General features: G+C 43.5%; 1 protein-coding gene across 1 annotated transcript in view; it reads right to left on the reverse strand.

Annotated features, from left to right (window-relative positions):
* Positions 1 to 21,060, reverse strand: part of LOC126474443 (solute carrier family 22 member 13-like) — a 131,748-nt gene that overhangs the window by 68,351 nt on the left and 42,337 nt on the right. Inside the window, exon 4 of the mRNA XM_050101914.1 lies at positions 3,325 to 3,546. Within this exon, the coding sequence (XP_049957871.1) occupies positions 3,325 to 3,546 (222 nt within the window). The remainder of the gene's footprint in view (positions 1 to 3,324; positions 3,547 to 21,060) is intronic.

The following is a 21,060-nucleotide window of genomic DNA, read 5'->3' on the forward strand; positions in this document are numbered from 1 at the left end:
CGGTGACAGACACAATGGTCCCTTATGAACCCCCAAAGATAAAAATCGTATGGTGTCAGATCATGTGTGGACGTGGAGGTCATGCAAGAGAAGCTCTATCATATGGCCCCTTGCGTCTAATCCAGCGGTCGGGCCGGCCGGAGTGGCCGAGCGGTTCTAGGCGCTACAGTCTGGAGCCGCGCGACCGCTACGGTCGCAGGTTCGAATCCTGCTTCGGGCATGTATGTGTGTAAGGTCCTTAGGTTAGTTAGGTTTAAGTAGTTCTAAGTTCTAGGGGACTGATGACCTCAAAAGTTAAGTCCCATAGTGCTCAGAGCCATTTGAACCATTTTTGAACCAGCGGTCGGGTGCAAAGGCATTTAACCAATCGCCTACTGAGTTGTGCCAGTGAGGCGGTGCACCATCCTCCTGACAAATGATGTTCTATGGTTCAGGTTCTTCCAATCGAGGAAAGAGCCATAAATCTAGCGCATCAGGATAAGAAACACAAGTTACAGTTGCTTCACCGAAAAAGAAAGGCCCATAAACTTTCCGCTGGAATATGACGCACAAAAAGATTCAATTTAGGGGAGTCTAGTTGCCACTGAACCATTTCGTGGGGATTTTCTGACCCCCAGATATAACTATTATGTGTGTTCACATTTCCTCTTAGCTGAACGTCGATTTACCACTGAATGCGATACGATCCAGAAAGTCTTCACCGCCGTGCACCATCATTTCGTTTCAAAGTTAGCAGTTAAACCATAGTCTGTAGGGTTTAGAGCTTGTAACAGTTGCAAACGTTAAGAACGTAGTTGTAATCGCCTGCTTAAAAGTCTCCACATAGTTGTCACTGGAACTACTAATTCACGACTAGCCTCTCCATCGGATTTCTTGGAACTACACGTGAAAGACTCATTCATTCAACACGTTCTTCAGTCGCTCTTGGTCGTCTCGAAGTCCTCCTTTGCACACTGGTATACAAACAAAACTGAAATGCTCTATCATTTGATGTTGTGCCGACACTAAGTCACCACGAGTTGCAACGACTTTAATTCCGGCGTTGCCTCGTCGGCACTTGCTGTGTCGCGGCGCCGACAGCGGTGCGAGTGTGGCGCCGTCAGCTTGCCGGCCACATCGCGACCTATCTTGGAATCCAACCGTCCACCTGCAAGGGTCAATGAGTCGACTCGTCTTGCTGCAGCACGCCGCTCGCCGCACCGCCGCGTTAACCTTTTGGTCGGTGTGTGTTCAAATGGTTCAAATGGCTCTGAGCACTATGGGACTCAACTGCTGAGGTCATTAGTCCCCTAGAACTTAGAACTAGTTAAACCTAACTAACCTAAGGACATCACAAACATCCATACCCGAGGCAGGATTCGAACCTGCGACCGTAGCGGTCTTGCGGTTCCAGACTGCAGCGCCTTTAACCGCACGGCCACTTCGGCCGGCGGTCGGTGTGTGTGTCAGTGCCTCTGCCAATGAGCTTTGCTATGTTTTTGGAAGTGGTTAAGTAAGACTGGTGTTGAAACCTGTCGGGCGCTGGTGAGAGACTTAGCCGATATATTTTAGGGGACGCTGTGTCTGGTTATTGTACCGGTACTATTTCATGCAAGCAAATTTGTTCTTTTGATAAGCAGACACGTAGTGTGGGCTGCCTTGGGTATACAACTTTTGTGGTAGTCTTGTTCATGACTGGAGGTGGTGCCTTCTCAAAATTTATCCGTGTACTAGTTGGAGTGTGCAACTCATTCAGTCATTGGAATCAGCTGTTTGAAATTGTGTGTTATAATCAGTATCATCATTTATTGTGTCAAAGATTATATTAACTATTTCTCTTACTAATGACTTTGGAATTTTAAAATCTTTACTGTGTTTAAAATTGTAATAAAGGGAATTTGTTCAAAAGAATGTCACACCCACTTCCTCCTAGCCCTTCAACTCGCTAGTTCTGTTACAGATCTACTATTTATAACTGTAAGCTGAATGTAATAAATGCTGGGTGGCCGTTGTGGCCGAGCGGTTCTAGGCGCTACAGTCTGGAACCGCGCGACCGCTACGGTCGCAGGTTCGAATCCTGCCTTGGGCATGGATGTGTGTGCTGTCCTTAGGTTAGTTAGGTTTAAGTAGTTCTAAGTTCTAGGGGACTGATGACCTCAGAAGTTAACTCCCATAGTGCTCAGAGCCATTTGAACCATTTTTAATAAATGCTACAAAGCCTTAAAACAAATATATTCATTTTGAAACACGCTGTATGTGTACGCTATATTAGGGGCTCAAGCAGTGTAAAACAGAATATACGAAAACCACCATAAATATAGTGAGTGGACTGAATAACTGAAGCTGATCTCTTTAAATTAACTACGCCTCTGAGTTGAAAATGTCCCATACAAAATCTTGTGCACTGGCAAGGCGTTACACTCGTCCCTGATCCCTTTCTATTAAGATTTGATAGCCCACGTTGATAAACTAGCAAAAGTGCGCTACTTCGCTGCCACTGTAGTCATGGGCACATCTAAACGGGGCAGCTCCAGGCTGTCATTCGATCTCGCCTCCACATGGACCGACACTGCTCCTTGATACCATACAACTAACTGGAAAGTATGATCTTCACTACTCATGGTTAAATCTAACTTTGGCTCAGAAGGGGGTAAATTATGCTGCCACAAAAGTCTTTGGTCACTTACCTAATAGCATCAAAAGTCTGACAGATAGCCAAATAGCATTAAAAAGGAAATTAAACGAATTTCTTAATGGCAACTCCTTCTACTCATTAGATGAATTTTTAGATATAGTAAGTGGGTAATTTCCCCATGCCCCACAAAAAAATTAAAAATATTAAGTGTAATGTAATATTTTGTGTAATTTAATATCTTGTATAGACACCTTTTATTAACCTGACACGTTCCACATCATTACGAAGTGTCGTATTCATGCCGGCCGGGGTGGCCGAGTGGTTCTAGGCGCTACAGTCTGGAACCGCGCGACCGCTACGGTCGCAGGTTCGAATCCTGCCTCGGGCATGGGTGTGTGTGATGTCCTTAGGTTAGTTAGGTTTAAGTAGTTCTAAGTTCTAGGGGACTGATGACCTCAGAAGTTAAGTCCCATAGTGCTCAGAGCCATTTGAACCAAACCATTTGTCGTATTCATGATCTATGGAACAAGTACTAATCTAATCTACTCTAATCTACTGGCATATGCACACAGCCATTTCTTACTTCATCACTGGAGGTGATCACGTGATTACCTGATACCAGTTCTACGCCATTTACAGTGATAGACCGATGCGCTCGTTTAGGGGGTCGTCCAGTGAACATATCAGGCGTACCACTGAATGTTCCTTACCTGACGATGACGAGTACTGTTGTATTTTTGAAGAGGTTCCAGCTGGAGAAAATGCTGAGCAGTCCCTTCCTGTCGCGCTTGCTCCTGGCCACATTGCGTAGCACCCTCTGAGTGAACGGAGGCACGGCAGTGCCGTTGGCGGCCGCGATGCGCTGCACCAGGCTGAGCGCCTCCTCCTGGCGCCCCCTGCAGGCCAGCCAGCGCGGCGACTCGGGGAACCACCTGCAACATAGGCGCATAGGCGCTGCCTCCGGGAACCCCTTACTGCAAGATACAGGTGACACGCGAAAATGAGAATGAGCAGAGGTGTACTGTTGGGCCTGGCTGTGGCAGGGTGACATAGTTCCTGCCCTTCTATTTGAAGATCTTATGCCTGATGCGAAAGCGCAATCATTAGCCCTATATATTTTCAGAATTTTCTGTTATCTTCGTCTTCAGGGGAGCGATTTGGTAATGCCGTATTAATCACTAACTTTACAGACCCGATAGGCTTTGCAAAATGTGTTACAACTGCCATGTGTGTTTGCAGACTGCAGCACCGAATGAAAATTTGTACTGGGTCTCCTGCTGACTAGGCAGATGTGCTAACGCTGGCACAGAGGCTTTGCACAGCTGCACGGACTACCCTAGAATACCTCCTTCCTCAATCCAAATTCCCATTCACACCTGAGCCCACCTGGTATTCGCCCCGAACCGGAACAGGATTGCAGAGGCTCTGCAAATGGGAATTTGGATTGTGGAGGGAGGCATGCTAGAGTAGTGTCCATGCGGTTGCGCAAAGTCACTCTGCCAGGGTGGTGTAGTGGTTAGTGCATCTGCCTAGTGAACAGGAGAGCCGAGTTCCAATCCTGACCTTGGTACAAATTTTCTTTCGTTGCTTCAGTCTGCAAATATACTTCATAGATATTTCAGACTTGAAACAGTCGGTGGAACCAAATCATTTAGTCTGTATTATAAATGATTTCTTCAAATTTTTGACCGAGAACTCTTGCCGTAGGCATATCTGACTAAACTGGGAGTAGGACGGGCTACCACAGTTAATGTGCATAAGAAGTTACCCCAAGTAATATGATTTTCTTGTCTCTTATGTCCCTCTTGTTTGGTTTCAATACAACTAACAGGACTTTGATAATGAAACAAACTTGTCCTCTGGATGTTGCTTTAAATGCTAATTGTTATTTCAGTTCAAAGAACAAAACCACAAAACCTCTTCTCAGAGGAATCTCACTGAAGTTTGATCGTTTGCTTTTTCTCTCGTAACATGATTGCGAAATTATAAATCACACGAAAAATATTAGCAGTTGTCTTCCTAAAGTTAATTTAACCCATTTTAAATTTATGTAGCGAACCTATCCACAGTTCAACTGTCGCTGGTTAAAATTAACTTGTAGTTCATGTACCTCCCTTTGAATACCACAAATTTTGTACAAAATTTAAATATCCTCTACTTCTAGATTTCTGTAATGTGTTCGGCTCCTAAGCAAAATACGATCGAATATCTTCGCAGATATGTGGCCGAAGAAATTTACATCACTAAACAGCTATCTCGGGACACCGTCACTCCATCACAGTTGTAGGTTACCTATCTAACGACGTCCAGGAGCAACAAGACATTGATTTTCAATACTTAATATAATTACTGACCAAATTTAAAAAATTAACATGCTGTTATCATCTTACTCATTAAGAGGTACAATCTAACGCTAAAAGTGTAGCATATTAAGACAATATTACACTTACCAACTGTATGAATGTCATAAGGCTGCGTAATTCTTGATGCATAAAGGCACTCGGATTTTATAGGGGAAAGTAGTGTATAACCGGGTATAATAAAGTGGGTAGCTTCAGATTTCCGTGACTAGTGCTGCCATCAGCTTGCTGACGCTCATAACTAATGGCAACCGTCATTCTTGGAATTCTAACTAACTGCCTGTAATCTGTCGCCTTTTGCTTTTCCTTCTAAACATTCTCAAATTTTTGCTGAAATTTTAATCAGTATTGGTGCTTCTTGGAGCAGTGTCTCGAAGAGATGTATTACTTGATAAAAAAGTTATCTGATTTTTTTCGGTTCAGCTTGTTTATCAGTGTATTTTAATGTTTGTGTGATGCATATTAACTTAATTCCAACTTTCCAACGCCATGTTATGTTTAGTCTCGCACTATGTGCTCATTCGGATATACTGGCTTTGGCAAAACCGGTTTAGTAAAAACTTTTAAACCTGCCTCAGAAGGCTGACTTGAGAGTAAAGGCAAAGCACGAATACTGACCTCCTCTACACAAAAATTATTTGAAAGTTGAAGAAAAAGCTAGAAATGACAGCGAAAATTAGGAAAATTGAAAACTAAAGCTTTTTGTGGGGAATAAATAAAGGCGAAGAAGCAGCCAACAATAGGTGGAAGGACTACAACAGCTCAAAAAAATTTAAAGTCAAAGTTCTTCGACTTCATCAGGGGAAGAACACCCAGACGAAGTATGCATAACTTTTAATGGGCTATATTCAGACTCCTTATCAAAGGAAATGTGGAGGGGTGTCTATCCTGTGTCTGGATATATCAACAATGTTCCAGTGCTGAGGAAGACGACAACTACTTCGTCTGTGATTCATGTTCTTAATAAAATGTGTTCTCGGTGTTTTATTATGATCAGTCCTTGAGAACTTCTCTTAAACCAGCAAAATTCTGAATCCTTGAAAAAATTATATTTCTTAAAAACCTGTTTTGGAACCCAAAAAGATTTATCGAATCCCTTGGCAGTATATTTAATGACCCCCATGTGTTTTCACATATTTCTACAGTATAATAAAACATTTTTCTTGTTTTCAAGATTCTTCCATTCATTCGAAGGGGTACCCCATGGGTGAATAACCTTAATTTGCGAACTTATTGACCACTGAAAATAAAAAAATGGTTCAAATGGCTCTGAGCACTATGGGACTTAACTTCGGAGGTCATCAGTCCCTTAGAACTTAGAACTACTTAAACCTAACTAACCTAAAGACAACACACACATCCATGCCCGAGGCAGGATTCGAACCTGCGACCGTTCGGAGCATGGAATGTCAGATCCCTTAACCGGGCAGGTAGATTAGAAAATTTAAAAAGGGAAATGGATAGGTTAAAGTTAGATATAGTGGGAATTAGTGAAGTTCGGTGGCAGGAGGTTCAAAATGGATCTGAGCACTATGGGACTCAACTACTGAGGTCATTAGTCCCCTAGAACTTAGAACCAGTTAAACCTAACTAACCTAAGGATATCACAAACATCCATGCCCGAGGCAGGATTCGAACCTGCGACCGTAGCGGTCTTGCGGTTCCAGACTGCAGCGCCTTTAACCGCACGGCCACTTCAGCCGGCGGTGGCAGAAGGAACAAGACTTTTGGTCAGGTGAATACAGGGTTATAAACACAGAATCAAATAGGGGTAATGCAGGAGTAGGTTTAATAATGAATAAAAAAAATAGGAGTGCGGGTAAGCTACTGCAAACAGCATAGTGAACGCATTATTGTGGCCAAGATAGACACGAAGCCCACGCCTACTACAGTAGTACAAGTTTATATGCCCACTAGCTCTGCAGATGATGATAGAAATCGAAGAAATGTATGATGAGATAAAAGAAATTATTCAGGTAGTGAAGGGAGACGAAAATTTAATAGTCATGGGTGACTGGAATTCGAGAGTAGGAAAAGAGAGAGAAGGAAACATAGTAGGTGAATATGGATTGGGGCTAAGAAATGAAAGAGGAAGCCATCTGATAGAGTTTTGCACAGAGCATAACTTAATCATGGCTAACACTTGGTTCAAGAATCATGAAAGAAGGTTGTATACATGGAAGAATCCTGAAGATACTAGAAGGTATCAGATAGATTATATAATGGTAAGACAGAGATTTAGGAACCAGGTTTCAAATTGTAAGACATTTCCAGGGGCAGATGTGGACTCTGACCACAATCTATTGGTTATGAACTGTAGATTAAAACTGAAGAAACTGCAAAAAGGTGGGAATTTAAGGAGATGGGACCTGGATAAACTGAAAGAACCAGAGGTTGTACAGAGTTTCAGGGAGAGCATAAGGGAACAATTGAGAGGAATGGGGGAAAGAAATTCAGTAGAAGAAGAATGGGTGGCTCTGAGGGATGAAGTAGTGAAGGCAGCAGAGGATCAAGTAGGTAAAAAGACGAGGGCTAGTAGATCTCCTTGGGTAACAGAAGAAATACTGAACTTATTTGACGAAAGGAGAAAATATAAAAATGCAGTAAATGAAGCAGGCAAAAAGGAATACAGACGTCTCAAAAATGAGATCGACAGGAAGTGCAAAATGGCTAAGCAGGGATGGCTAGAGGACAAATGTAAGGATGTAGAGGGTTATCTCACTAGGGGTAAGATAGATACTGCCTACAGGGAAATTAAAGAGACCTTTGGAGAAAAGAGAGCTACTTGTATGAATATCAAGAGCTCAGATGGAAACCCAGTTCTAAGCAAAGAAGGGAAAGCAGAAAGGTGGAAGGAGTATATAGAGGGCCCATACAAGGTACTTGAGGACAATAATATGGAAATGGAAGAGGATGTAGATGAAGATGAAATGGGAGATACGATACTGCGTGAAGAGTTTGACAGAGCACTGAAAGACCTGAGTTGAAACAAGGCCTCAGGAGTAGACAACATTCCATTAGAACTACTGAAGGCCTTGGGATAGCCAGTCCTGACAAAGCTCTACCATCTGGTGAGCAAGATGTATGAGACAGGCGAAATACCCTCAGACTTCAAGAAGAATATAATAATTCCAATCCCAAAGAAAGCAGGTGTTGAAAGATGTGAAAACTACCGAACTATCAGTTTAATAAGTTCAAATGGTTCAAATGGCTCTGAGCACTATGGGACTCAACTGCTGTGGTCGTAAGTCCCCTAGAACTTAAAACTACTTAAACCTAACTAACCTAAGGACATCACACACATCCATGCCCGAGGCAGGATTCGAACCTGCGACCGTAGCGGTCGTGCGGTTACAGACTATAGCGCCTTTAACCGCTCGGCCACTCCGGCTGGCGTTTAATAAGTCACAGCTGCAAAATGCTAACGCGAATTCTGTACAGACGAATGGAAAAACTAGTAGAAGCCGACCTCGGGGAAAATCAGTTTGGATTCCGTAGAAATATTGGAACACGTGAGGCAATACTGACCTTACGACTTATCTTAGAAGAAAGATTAAGGAAAGGCAAACCTACGTTTCTAGCATTTGTAGACTTAGAGAAAGATTAAGGAAAGGCAAACCTACATTTCTAGCATTTGTAGACTTAGAGAAAGCTTTTGACAATGTTGACTGGAATACTCTCTTTCAAATTCTAAAGGTGGCAGGGGTAAAATACAGGGAGCGAAAGGCTATTTACAATTTGTACAGAAACCAGATGGCAGTTACAAGGGTCGAGGGGCATGAAAGGGAAGCAGTGGTTGGGAAGGGAGTGAGACAGGGTTGTAGCCTCTCCCCGATGTTATTCAATCTGTATATTGAGCAAGCAGTAAAGGAAACAAAAGAAAAATTCAGAGTAGGTATTAAAATCCAGGGAGAAGGAATAAAAAATTTGAGGTTTGCCGATGACATTGTAATTCTATCAGAGACAGCAAAGGACTTGGAATAGCATTTGATCGGAATGGACAGTGTCTTGAAAGGAGGATATAAGATGAACATCAACAAAAGCAAAACGAGGGTAATGGAATGTAGTCGAATTAAGTCGGGTGATGCTGAGGGAATTAGATTAGGAAATGAGGCACTTAAAGTAGTAAAGGAGTTTTGCTATTTGGGGGGCAAAATAACTGATGATGGTCGAAGTAGAGAAGATATAAAAAGTAGACTAGCAATGGCAAGGAAAGCGTTTCGGAAGAAGAGAAATTTGTTAACATCGAGTATAGATTTAAGCGTCAGGAAGTCGTTTCTGAAAGTATTTGTATGGAGTGTAGCCATGTATGGGAGTGAAACATGGACGATAAATAGTTTGGACAAGAAGAGAATAGTAGCTTTCGAAATGTGGTGCTACAGAAGAATGCTGAAGATTAGTTGGTTAGACCACATAACTAATGATGAAGTATTGAATAGAATTGGGGAGAAGAGGAGTATGTGGCACATCTTGACAAAAAGAAGGGACATGTTCTGAGACATCAAGGGAATAGAAATTTAGCATGGGAGGGCAGCTTGGAGGGTAAAAATCGTAGAGGGAGACCAAGAGATGAATGCACTAAGCAGATTCAGAAGGATGTGGGTTGCAGTAAGTACTGGGAGATGAAGAATCTTGCACAGGATAGAGTAGCGTGGAGAGCTGCATCAAACCAGTCTCAGGACTGAAGACCACAACAACAGCAACTTTAAACGAAATTTATACATAACTTCAAAGTTTTCGCAACTTTCTCGCTTACGTGCTTAACGACACAATAGTAAACTGACTAAATATGGCTGCCGGGGTGGCCGAGCGGTTCTAGGCGCTTCAGTCTGGAACCGCGAGGCCGCTACAGTCGCAGGTTGGAGTCCTGCCATGGGCATGGATGTGTGTGATGTCCTTAGGTTAGTGAGGTTTAAGTAGTTCTAAGTTCTAGGGGACTGATGACCTCAGAAGTTACGTCCCATAGTGCTCAGACCCTTTTTGACTAAATAAAAATTCAAAACCAAGGAGGATTTACGTGACAAACTAATGTCAGTAGGCATGTTTCTACATCTGAAAGATGATATCTATTAAGATTTCGCGCCAATCTCTCAAGAATTGCCCTAGTAGCGCCGCTAGGAGGACGAATATAGGTTTGCTTTAAACATACGCTGAAACGATCGTGAGCGTTAGTGAGCGTTAGTTACCTTTGAGACTAGACGTGCTGAGATGATGTTAGTTAGGAATACCTTTAAGGCGACGAAGGCGCCATTATCAACACTCCACTGAGTTTGAACGAGCTAGTGTAGGAGGGCTACGGGAAGCTGGAATGACTTGGCGGGGGTGCTGGCAGCAGTTGCCACGAGAAATTACGGTCGCAGGAAAACCGGTCTCCGGACGCCACGTGACACTATCTAGAAGAAATACCTGTGTGTTTTGTGTATGGCTCTGGCGCGTCGTACCGCATTTGCAGCAGCAATTTGACCATCAGTTGGCGCCACAGTGACAACTAACTGTTACAAATGTTACTGCAAGGATAGCTCCGTGACACACATCCTGTAGCGTACATCCCACTGATTCCAAACCACCGCCCTTTGCGCGTCAAGCGAGAGCTCAGTGGAGATCAGGATTGAGGTCTGTTGTGTTTTTGATTACATCTGATTCTGTCTTAGTGCCAGTGATGACTGTGTGTTAGATAGGAGGAAGCCTGGTGGTATGACCTGTTGTGCTACCGTTCATGAACAGCATTCCAGGAGGGTATTCCAACAGGATAACGCTCGCCTACATACCGCTGTTGTAATCCAAAATGCTATACAGTTGCTCTACATGTTTTCCTGGCCTGCTCGATCACCAGATTTGTCTCCAGTCAAGCACATATGGGACGCCATCGGACGACAACTCCAGCGCCATCCACAAACAGCATTTACTATCCATGTATTGACCGACCAAGCGCCACGGGATGGAACTCAATGCCACAAACTGACATACGGCACCTGTACAACACAATGCATGCATGTTTGCATGCTTGAATTCAACATTCAGGCTCTTACACCGGTTATTAATGTATCAGCTTCTCACATCTGCAACGGCTTTTCTCCTGTGATCTTGTAACGTTAGTTACTTAAATATGTTACCTAGACAAACGTATTCCCGAAATTTCATTACTCTACATTAATTATTTTCTGATGTTGCGATTTTTTTTCCTTCAGTCTATTTAACACATTAACTCACGAGAGCTCTGAAGCTGCTTTATACACGGAAGTTCGATTCTTTAAAGAATCGGAGGTTTACTGGTATTTGACTAAAAGAACGCATTACTCTATACTGAACTGCGAATGTTACACACAAGCGGAAGTAGCATCGGAACGGCCCCAAGGAAGTGTAATAGTATCTGTAATCTTTTCAACACACGAAAATGATTTACGAGATAGAATTACCAGCACTGTAAGAGTTCGCTGAAATTGCAAGGTTATGTACCCAAAAGGACCTAATTACAAAATTAGATGTGATCTTCTTGAGCACGTGACATCATATATGTATTAAGGTCTAATACTGATTAGTAATATGAAACGGGACACTCATATAAAATCAGTATTACGCAATGGGAATGGAAGACTCAGAACTGTTGGAAATGTTCTGGGACAATGTAATGCACCTTTAAGGGAAATCGCATACTAGACGCTAGTGCGACCAATTGAAGAATATTCCTCTGGTATTGAGTTATTATCAAGTAGGCATTACAACAAAAGTCGAAAATTTCAGAGACGTACTGCTAAAATCTTATCAAGTCAGTATAGCCTATAGGGAAGTGTAACAGAAATGATCGGGGAACTGAAATGGATCTCCTGAGAACAAAGACGACATTTCTCGCAAAAGCATGTTGGTAAATTTAGAGACCCTTCATTAGATGATCACTGTGCCATAAAGCTAGTGGGGATTACGACGGTAAGATCAGAGAAACCTGGGGACTTACAGAGGCATTTAGACACTCCCTTTCCCCTTGCTGAATACGCGAATGGAAGAGGAATGAAAATCAACAATATTGGTAAGATGTAACCACAGACGTGCACTGTAAGCTGGTTTGCTGAGTATTTACACACATGTAGGTGTAGATACAGTGCAGTCCACGAAACATATCAGAGCTAGCGTCATCATCACACACAATTTGTAAAATCATCATCAAGCTTTTACACCCTTCTGAGTCCGTCAACTAAGTGTGCCTTTCAGCGCGCTTGCTATGCGTACACATCCACTGTCGACCAGCACATCGAAAATGCTTTCGCAATCCGCACACTGTTATTCTAATATCTTCTCTTTTTTATAATTAATAATTCCAGGTAAGCTGCAATAGTTTAATTAGACAGGTTTCTTCTTTGCTACAAGCCTATTTCGGCTATAGCGCCATTCTCACATAAACTTGTAGATGTTGCATTTGGTGAGTGTACTTAGCCTAGATGCCCGTATTGCAGCACTGAGTGAACCGTCGACCTACTATTTGCTGCTAGATCATGATCATCATCACGTTCGTTCTATTGGTACAAAATATTTTCGTGAAACATTTTCGACAGTTGGATTGAAAGAAAATTCTCGTTGATGCTTTATCATTAAGTGTAATAATTGCTCTTCGGTGATGTTAATTGTGTTTCATCGATATTGTAATTTTGTTATGATTTGTATCTAGGATTACCTTTCGTCTTTTATTAATTGTGTTTATCTGTTCCTGTTTTGGCCGGCCGCAGTGGCCATGCGGTTCTAGACGCGACAGTCTGGAACCGCGCGACCGCTACGGTCGCAGGTTCGAATCCTGCCTCGGGCATGGATGTGTGTGATGTCCTTAGGATAGTTAGGTTTAAGTAGTGCTAAGTTCTAGGGGATTGATGACCAAAGAAGTTAAGTCCCATAGTGCTCAGAGCCATTTGTTCCTGTTTTCCAAAATGTCAATAAAATCACAATCTGTATTAGGCTGTGATAAAACTTTCTAGATAATCTCTATGTTTGAAATCGATTTGTTCATTAAGGATATCGTTTGACTGATTTTGTGTATGCGTATGTATTTATAGTTTTTGGTACTGTAGAATTTATAATGTTTATTCTCGATATGTTCTGCTGTGTGGTTTTGGTTTTTGAGACGCAGGTAACAGTTTGAGTGATTGGTGTCGCAATTTCGTTCCGGTTCTTTGCATATAATGCTGAAATGTCATTCTGTTTGACCGATACATAATTTTGCCCAGTCTTTACACGAAATTTTTTTATGTGTGGTTTGGAAAAACCGGTATTTTGGTTTTCCAGATCTAATTTTCGTTTTTAAATTGCTCTTTTTTGGAAAAGCTAGTATTATGGTTGTTTTGTTTAAGATTTTGTTTATTTTATTGGCTATTTGTTCCGCGTGTATTGTTAGTATGTATGTTGCATTTTGTTTAGTTTTGTTTCCTCTTGTTAATTTTATGTCTTTGTGTATGGTTTGGTTTTTAGGTGTCGCGTTTTCTATACAGTTTCTGAACTATATATTTTGTAGGACTATACAGGGTGTTACAAAAAGGTACCGTCAAACTTTGAGGACACATTCCTCACCCACAAAGAAAGAAAATATGTTATGTGGACATGTGTCCGGAAACGCTTACTTTCCATGTTAGAGCTCATTTTATTACTTCTCTTCAAATCACATTAATCATGGAATGGAAACACACAGCAACAGAACGTACCAGCGTGACTTCAAACACTTTGTTACAGGAAATGTTCAAAATGTCCTCCGTTAGCGAGGATACATGCATCCACCCTCCGTCGCATGGAATCCCTGATGCGCTGACGCACCCCTGGAGAATGGCGTATTGTATCACAGCCGTCCACAATACGAGCACGAAGAGTCTACATTCGGTACCGGGGTTGCGTAGACAAGAGCTTTCAAATGCCCTCATAAATGAAAGTCAAGAGGGTTGAGATCAGGAGAGCGTGGAGGCCATGGAATTGGTCCGCCTCTACCAATCCATCGGTCACCGAATGTGTTGTTGAGAATCGTACGAACACTTCGACTGAAACGTGCAGGAGCTCCATCGTGCATGAACCACATGTTGTGTCGTACTTGTAAAGGCACATGTTCTAGCAGCACAGGTAGAGTATCCCGTATGAAATCACGATAACGTGATCCATTGAGCGTAGGTGGAAGAACAGTGGGCCCAATCAAGACATCACCAACAATGCCTGCCCAAACGTTCACAGAAAATCTGTGTTGATGACGTGATTGCACAACTGCGTGCGGATTCTCGTCAGCCCACACATATTGATTGTGAAAATTTACAATCTGATCACGTTGGAATGAAGCATCATCCGTAAAGAGAACATTTGCACTGAAATGAGGATTGACACATTGTTGGATGAACCATTCGCAGAAGTGTACCCGTGGAGGCCAATCAGCTTCTGATAGTGCCTGCACACGCTTTACATGGTACGGAAACAACTGGTTCTCCCGTAGCACTCTCCATACAGTGACGTGGTCAACGTTATCTTGTACAGCAGCAACTTCTCTGACGCTGACATTAGGGTTATCGTCAACTGCACGAAGAATTGCCTCGTCCATTGCAGGTGTCCTCGTCGTTCTAGGTCTTCCCCAGTCGCGAGTCATAGGCTGGAATGTTCCGTGCTCCCTAAGACGCCGATCAATTGCTTCGAACGTCTTCCTGTCGGGACACCTTCGTTCTGGATCGATACAAACGTACCGCGCCACGGCTATGGCCCCATGCTAATCCATACATCAAATGGGCATCTGCCAACTCCGCATTTGTAAACATTACACTGACTGAAAAAACACGTTCGTGATGAACACTAACCTGTTGCTGCTACGTACTGATGTGCTTGATGCTAGTACTGTAGAGCAATGAGTCACATGTCAACACAAGCACCGAAGTCAACATTACTTTCCTTCAATTGGGCCAACTGCTTGTCAATCGAGGAAGTACAGAGCCCGCATCTCGTGGTCGTGCGGTAGCGTTCTCGCTTCCCACGCCCGGGTTCGCGGGTTCTATTCCCGGCGGGGTCAGGGATTTTCTCTGCCTCGTGATGGCTGGGTGTTATGTGATGTCCTTAGGTTAGTTAGGTTTAAGTAGTTTTAAGTTCTAGGGGACTGATGACCTTAGATGTTAAGTCCCATAGTGCTAAGAGCCATTTGAACCATTTTTGAGGAAGTACAGTACATACTGACGAAACTAAAATGAGCTCTAACATGGAAATTAAGCGTTTCCGGACACATGTCCGCATAACATCTTTTCTTTATTTGTGTGTGAGGAATGTTTCCTGAAAGTTTGGCCGTACCTTTTTGTAACACCCTGTATATTGAGGTGCCAATGGCCTTGCCGCAATGGTGACATCGGCTCCTGTCAGATCACCGAAGTTAAGCGCTATCGGGTCTGGCCAGCACTTGGATGGGTGATCGTCCGGCCTCCCGAGCGCTGTTGGCAAGTGGGTACACTTGGAAAATTGAAGAGCTACTTGACTGAGGAGTAGCAGCTCCTGTCACGTAAACTGACAACGGCCGGAAGAGCGGTGTGCTGACCTCACGCCCCAACTTATACGCATACAGTGATCCCTATAAGCTGAGGATGACACGGCGGTCGGTCAGTACCTTTGGAGCTTCCTTGACATGTTCGATATATATATATATATATATATATATATATATATATATATATATATATATATAATTTTCGAATATTGTAAGCTCATGTGGATATAGAGGAACGTTCGATACGAGACTTTAGAAAGATGCGAAAAAATGCCGTAAACAATATGGGCACTATGAAGTGATGGTAAAGGTGATTTTTTTCCCCAAACGGGCTAAGATACGGATCACTGCGGCACTACAACCAGAGTTTGCTAACTCACAGACTGTCACCTTCCAACCTGACCTAGACATCAGGCAAAGCTACACATGAGCCTGTCGTCACTAAAAGATTATTTTACTATCACGTTAGTTGGCTTCGCCAACTCACAGACAGTTACTTTCCATCCTTACCTACATCTCGAGCTAAGTTACAGATGAGTGTGTCACCACAACCAATTTTATTTTTCCCTTCTTTCAAATTCGTTGGCTTCACCATCTAACCTCGACACTGTGATTATATGCACCAAAAGGTGACGTGACAGTAGCTATAAACATCACCTCACTGACTAAAGCCGACAACTCGTACGAAACATTCCTCTTGATCCTCTCATTTCGAGTGTTGAATTCATTATTCTACTGAGTACTGTTTTGAAATAGACATTTTTGCCATTTTGGATTACAAATACTGTCATTGGTTATGTTGTCTGTAGTAGTTGGTTTTCTGTCAATTTCAAATACGTGATGATTTTTATTGTTGCTGAGTTTAAGGTCAAGCACCTACCAAAAGAACATGCCACGAAAATACTGAAAGAATTTCAAATATACATGCACAAAAAAAAAATTCACCCGAACTATATCCTCATAATGAAATTAACTTAAACAAAAGTTATCTAGAAAAATTTTATTAATATTTTGGACAATGGAACGGATAAAAAACACAGTAAATAAGGAGTAACCATAGACTACGAATCAGAGCAAAATTATAGTATCAATGAAACATCGCTCACTAGCAAAGATTATACGGTAAGCATAAAGCATTAACGACAACAAACAGTCAATCCACCTATTAAAATTGTTTCTCGAAAATATTCTACACAAATGGAACTTACGTGATTACAACGATCTAGCAACAAATAGATAGTCAACAGATTACTCACTGACGCATTATGGGCATCTATTCCAACTAGATGTAAGTATACAAGTATATTTGAACTGACCTTTATGTGCAACTTATATTAACGTAAGCTAAGCATACTCGCTAAATGAAACATCCACACGTTTACATGAGAATGCTGCTATAACCGAAACTCGCTTGTAGTAAAAAAGAAACACTAGTAATTAAACTATCGCAGCTTATCTGGACTTATTCGTTGTAGAATGACATATTGTGAAACATTGTATGCTGCAGGCACAGAAATTTCACTCAAATTTTTGAAAAATATAAAAATGGCAGGCATGGTACTCTTTCAGTCCAAGGGATTCATACGTTGCTATCACTCTCTCCCATTTATCTTCTAGCAGATCATTTTGGTTCCTTATGCACTAATACAACATTGTCATCGCCAAGGTCTGTCACTGCTTCGCGCGTATGTGCGCGCATATGTGTGTGCGCGCGCGCGCGTGTGCGTGCATGTGCGTGTGTGTGTGTGTGTAGCTTATGGGCGCTATACGTCGAAGTTAACAGCGTCCTTACATACATGAAAAATAACGAAAATGAATAAAAAGGAACTGAAAGAAAGGAACTGAAAGAAAGGAACTGAAAAGCCGGCCGCGGTGGTCTAGCGGTTCAGGCGCTCAGTCCGGAACCGCGCGACTGCTACGGTCGCAGGTTCGAATCCTGCCTCGGGCATGGATGTGTGTGATGTCCTTAAGTTAGTTAGGTTTAAGTAGTTCTAAGTTCTAGGGGACTGATGACCACAGACGTTAAGTCCCACAGTGCTCAGAACCATTTGAACCATTTTGGAATTGAAAGAAAGGCATAAGGAAATGTGACTGGCTGACCGCTAACAAAAAACATGGGTGAACCGGTCACCCTCTTAACGTTAAAAAGACCTCCCTATAATTTTCGGAAACATGCTGGATAAATCACAAAACCTTAAAACTCTCACCACATTCGTTTGAAAGTCACCAAACATATAGGTCACATCCGTCGGCAAATCCACCGCTGCCCGCTGGTTGGAAAATAAGACACAGTAAATATAATTTGGCACACAGTGAACTGCACGCCACAAGCACTACAGGTTAGAGGGTCCTCTCGCCATGAAGCCATGCGCCATAGGGCTGTACCCAATGTAAAGACTACTAAGGAAGACCTCGTTCCGTCGACGTGACTAACGAGGAACGCCACTGCCGCGTTGTGGGCTTTACTATAGGGAGCTTACTGTTATCATTTCCAGCCACACACTTCCCACTGCCAATATTCTTTGTTTCAACGGTAAGGCGACAGCGTGATATTACAAGTGTACATTGGCACCCAGTCGACAGACACTTCCTTCCCCAGCTGTTGTGGGTGGTGGAGGGCGTCCTGGATATTCTGGACTACTATATCCGCCGGGTACAAGCGTTGTAGACAGTGAAGGGCACTCAGAGGATCTGAAGGAATTTAGGACTTTAAGAACGTCTCATCTGCTCCATCTGGCGCAAGACCGCGTATAATTCCGCTTCGAAGACAGTGAAATCTCGCGACAGTAAAATCTCGCGACAGTAAAATCTCGCGACAGTAAAATCTCGCGACAGTAAAATCTCGCGACAGTAAAATCTCGCGACAGTAAAATCTCGCGACAGTAAAATCTCGCGACAGTAAAATCTCGAGGCAGTATAATCTCGAGGCAGTATAATCTCGAGGCAGTATAATCTCGAGGCAGTATAATCTCGAGGCAGTATAATCTCGAGGCAGTATAATCTCGAGGCAGTATAATCTCGAGGCAGTATAATCTCGAGGCAGTATAATCTCGAGGCAGTATAATCTCGAGGCAGTATAATCTTGAGGCAGTAAAATCTTGAGGCAGTATAATCTTGAGGCAGTAAAATCTTGAGGCAGTCAGACCTTGGGGACACGATCCGGGAAAATAAAAGAACAATAACGGAGTCCCCCAGCTACATACACCGGTAAGCCAAAACATTACGACCACTACCCACTGCGACGTTGGATGCCGCCCGGTGGCGGTGCGGGCACGTGACGCGGTAACGAAAGTACGTAAGCACAGCAGACACGGACGGGGAACACCCTATCGAAGATATGAGCTACAGATGGGGAAATACATTGAGATCAGCGACTTTGACAAAGGGCGGATTATTATTACGCAGACCCTGTGAACGAATATCTCGAAAACGACGAAGCTTACTGTCATGAGCATCTATGGAAAGAGGTAGCAGGACAGTGAAACTACTACTAGGCGCTAAATGATTAGACGTCCACGGCTCTTCACAGAACGCGGGGTTTGGAGGCTTGTCTGCTCAAAGTAGGATAGATGGTTATCTGTGGCACCTTTGCCGAAAGAGCACAATGCTGGTGTACGCATAAGCGTTTTAGAGCACACCATTCACTTTATACCGCTGGACATGGAGCTCTGAAGCGTATCACTCATACGCGTTCACATGCTGATCCAATTACAATTGCAGTGGGCACGGGACCATCCGTACTGGAGCGTCAATCAATGGAAACGTGTCGGGTCTTCGGGTGAATCGGATTTTTGCTTCACTAGGTCGATATTCGTCTCCACAAACGCCGTCATTGGTGTGAACGGCAGCTCGGAACGTGCAGCACGCAACGGACGCTGGATGGTGGGAGCAATATTATGCTGTGACAGACATTCAAAAAGGGTCTACGGTATTAATCGAAGACACGCTGACAGCTGCGGACTACCTGCAGCCCTTTGTGCTCTGTGTCTTTGCCGACGGCGATGTCATCTTTCTGCAGTATAATTGTCCGTGGCTCGCAACCAGAACCGTGATGCAGTGGTTTTTGGAGCATTATAGTGAACTCACGTTGATGTCACAAAGATCAAACTCTTCTGTGGAACCCATCTGGGTCGCTATCGCCACCATCACCGCACACTCATATCAGCTGCCCGTTATTTATGCAAATTACATGATCTGTGCGTAGACATCTAGCGCTACATACCTCCAAAAACATACCAACAAACTGTCGGATCCCTAATACGCAAGATCAGTGATGTACTTCTGTTTCCGCAGTGCCGCTATTGGTGAACGACTGTGTTTATTGGAAATCCTCCTGATGGCTTCCCATACCTTTGTAGAACACGTGGAACGGTTCATGGAGTCCAGAAACGCTTTCCATGAACTTTTCTTGCTCTCCATAATGACATGTCGAGCCTTGGCTCTCCCAACCCGAAAGGCTGTGAGGTTTCCTGCTGTTAAACCGTCAAAGAGGTGTAAGCTTGACCCAGATTGCTGAGTGGCACTCACTGGTCCACGAAGGTACTGATTGCCTGACAGGTCACCATTTGTCACCAGTTAGGATGGGGTGACATCCATAAATAAGAGGTCGAATTCAGGTTGCGGGGGGGGGGGGGGGGCGCCTTGTCCAGGATCTTATGCTTCTTTTTCTTCTCTTTCGTAGGTCGAGGATGGGAGGGCACGAAGGGAGAGCAAACTTCTGCAAGATCTGGAACATCTGGAATGGAGAGTGGGCAACATTGGGGTACACAGACTGTGTGTCCCATAGGTGAGTTCTGGTAGCAGGCCTCTGGCCTGAGAGACTCCTAGGGTAGGGGTCCTGGGAGGAGCCATATCACCAGCAGGCACTGAAGAAGGGGGACTCTCCTTTGACTGGGCAGGGTGAACTGCACCCAGAGCAGAGGGCGCTGGAGCCACAGTTGAGGGGGAGGGAGGAGGGGAGAGGAGAAGGGATGGGACTGGGCTAAGGAAGAGGGAGGATGGGGAAAGGGAAAAAGGGGAAAGGATATAACAGAGGCAAAGGTAAGAGTCATTGACACAGGGTGCTGTCGATCATATTTCTGATGAACCTCAGTGTAAGATAAATGTATCTTCTTTTCCTTCTTATAAACTGGGCAATCTGATAACCATGGGGAGTGATAGTCATGGCAATTAAAATACACAGGTGGCAGAACATATGGCCACATTCGCCACATAGGCAGTCGGCCGTACATTGGGAAGACGTCCCCAAAACGCAGGCATCGAAAACATCTCATGGGTGGTGTGGTGGGACATTTGGCTTCACATCACACTGGTAACACATAACCTCGACCTTTCCCATGAGGACATTTCCCTCAAATGCCAGAATTAAGGCGGCAGTGTTGGCCCAACTGCCTTGATCACCTTTCTGAACGCGCTGAAGAAAATGAACGCACTGTCATTCTAGATCGGCTGGAGTTTGAAGGTGAAGAATGTCTCCTTGTACCAAATTCAAAGACTGGTAGGTGAAATGGACACCGAGACGTCGCCAAGAAGCGTGGAGGGCTGCAGATTGGGTGACAGAAGAACTTTTTATCAAGAGTTAACTCGATCGTATCTAACTGAGAAACTTCACT

This window comes from Schistocerca serialis, chromosome 4 (genome assembly GCF_023864345.2).
Source record: "Schistocerca serialis cubense isolate TAMUIC-IGC-003099 chromosome 4, iqSchSeri2.2, whole genome shotgun sequence".
In the NCBI taxonomy this organism is placed as follows: Eukaryota; Metazoa; Arthropoda; class Insecta; order Orthoptera; family Acrididae; genus Schistocerca; species Schistocerca serialis.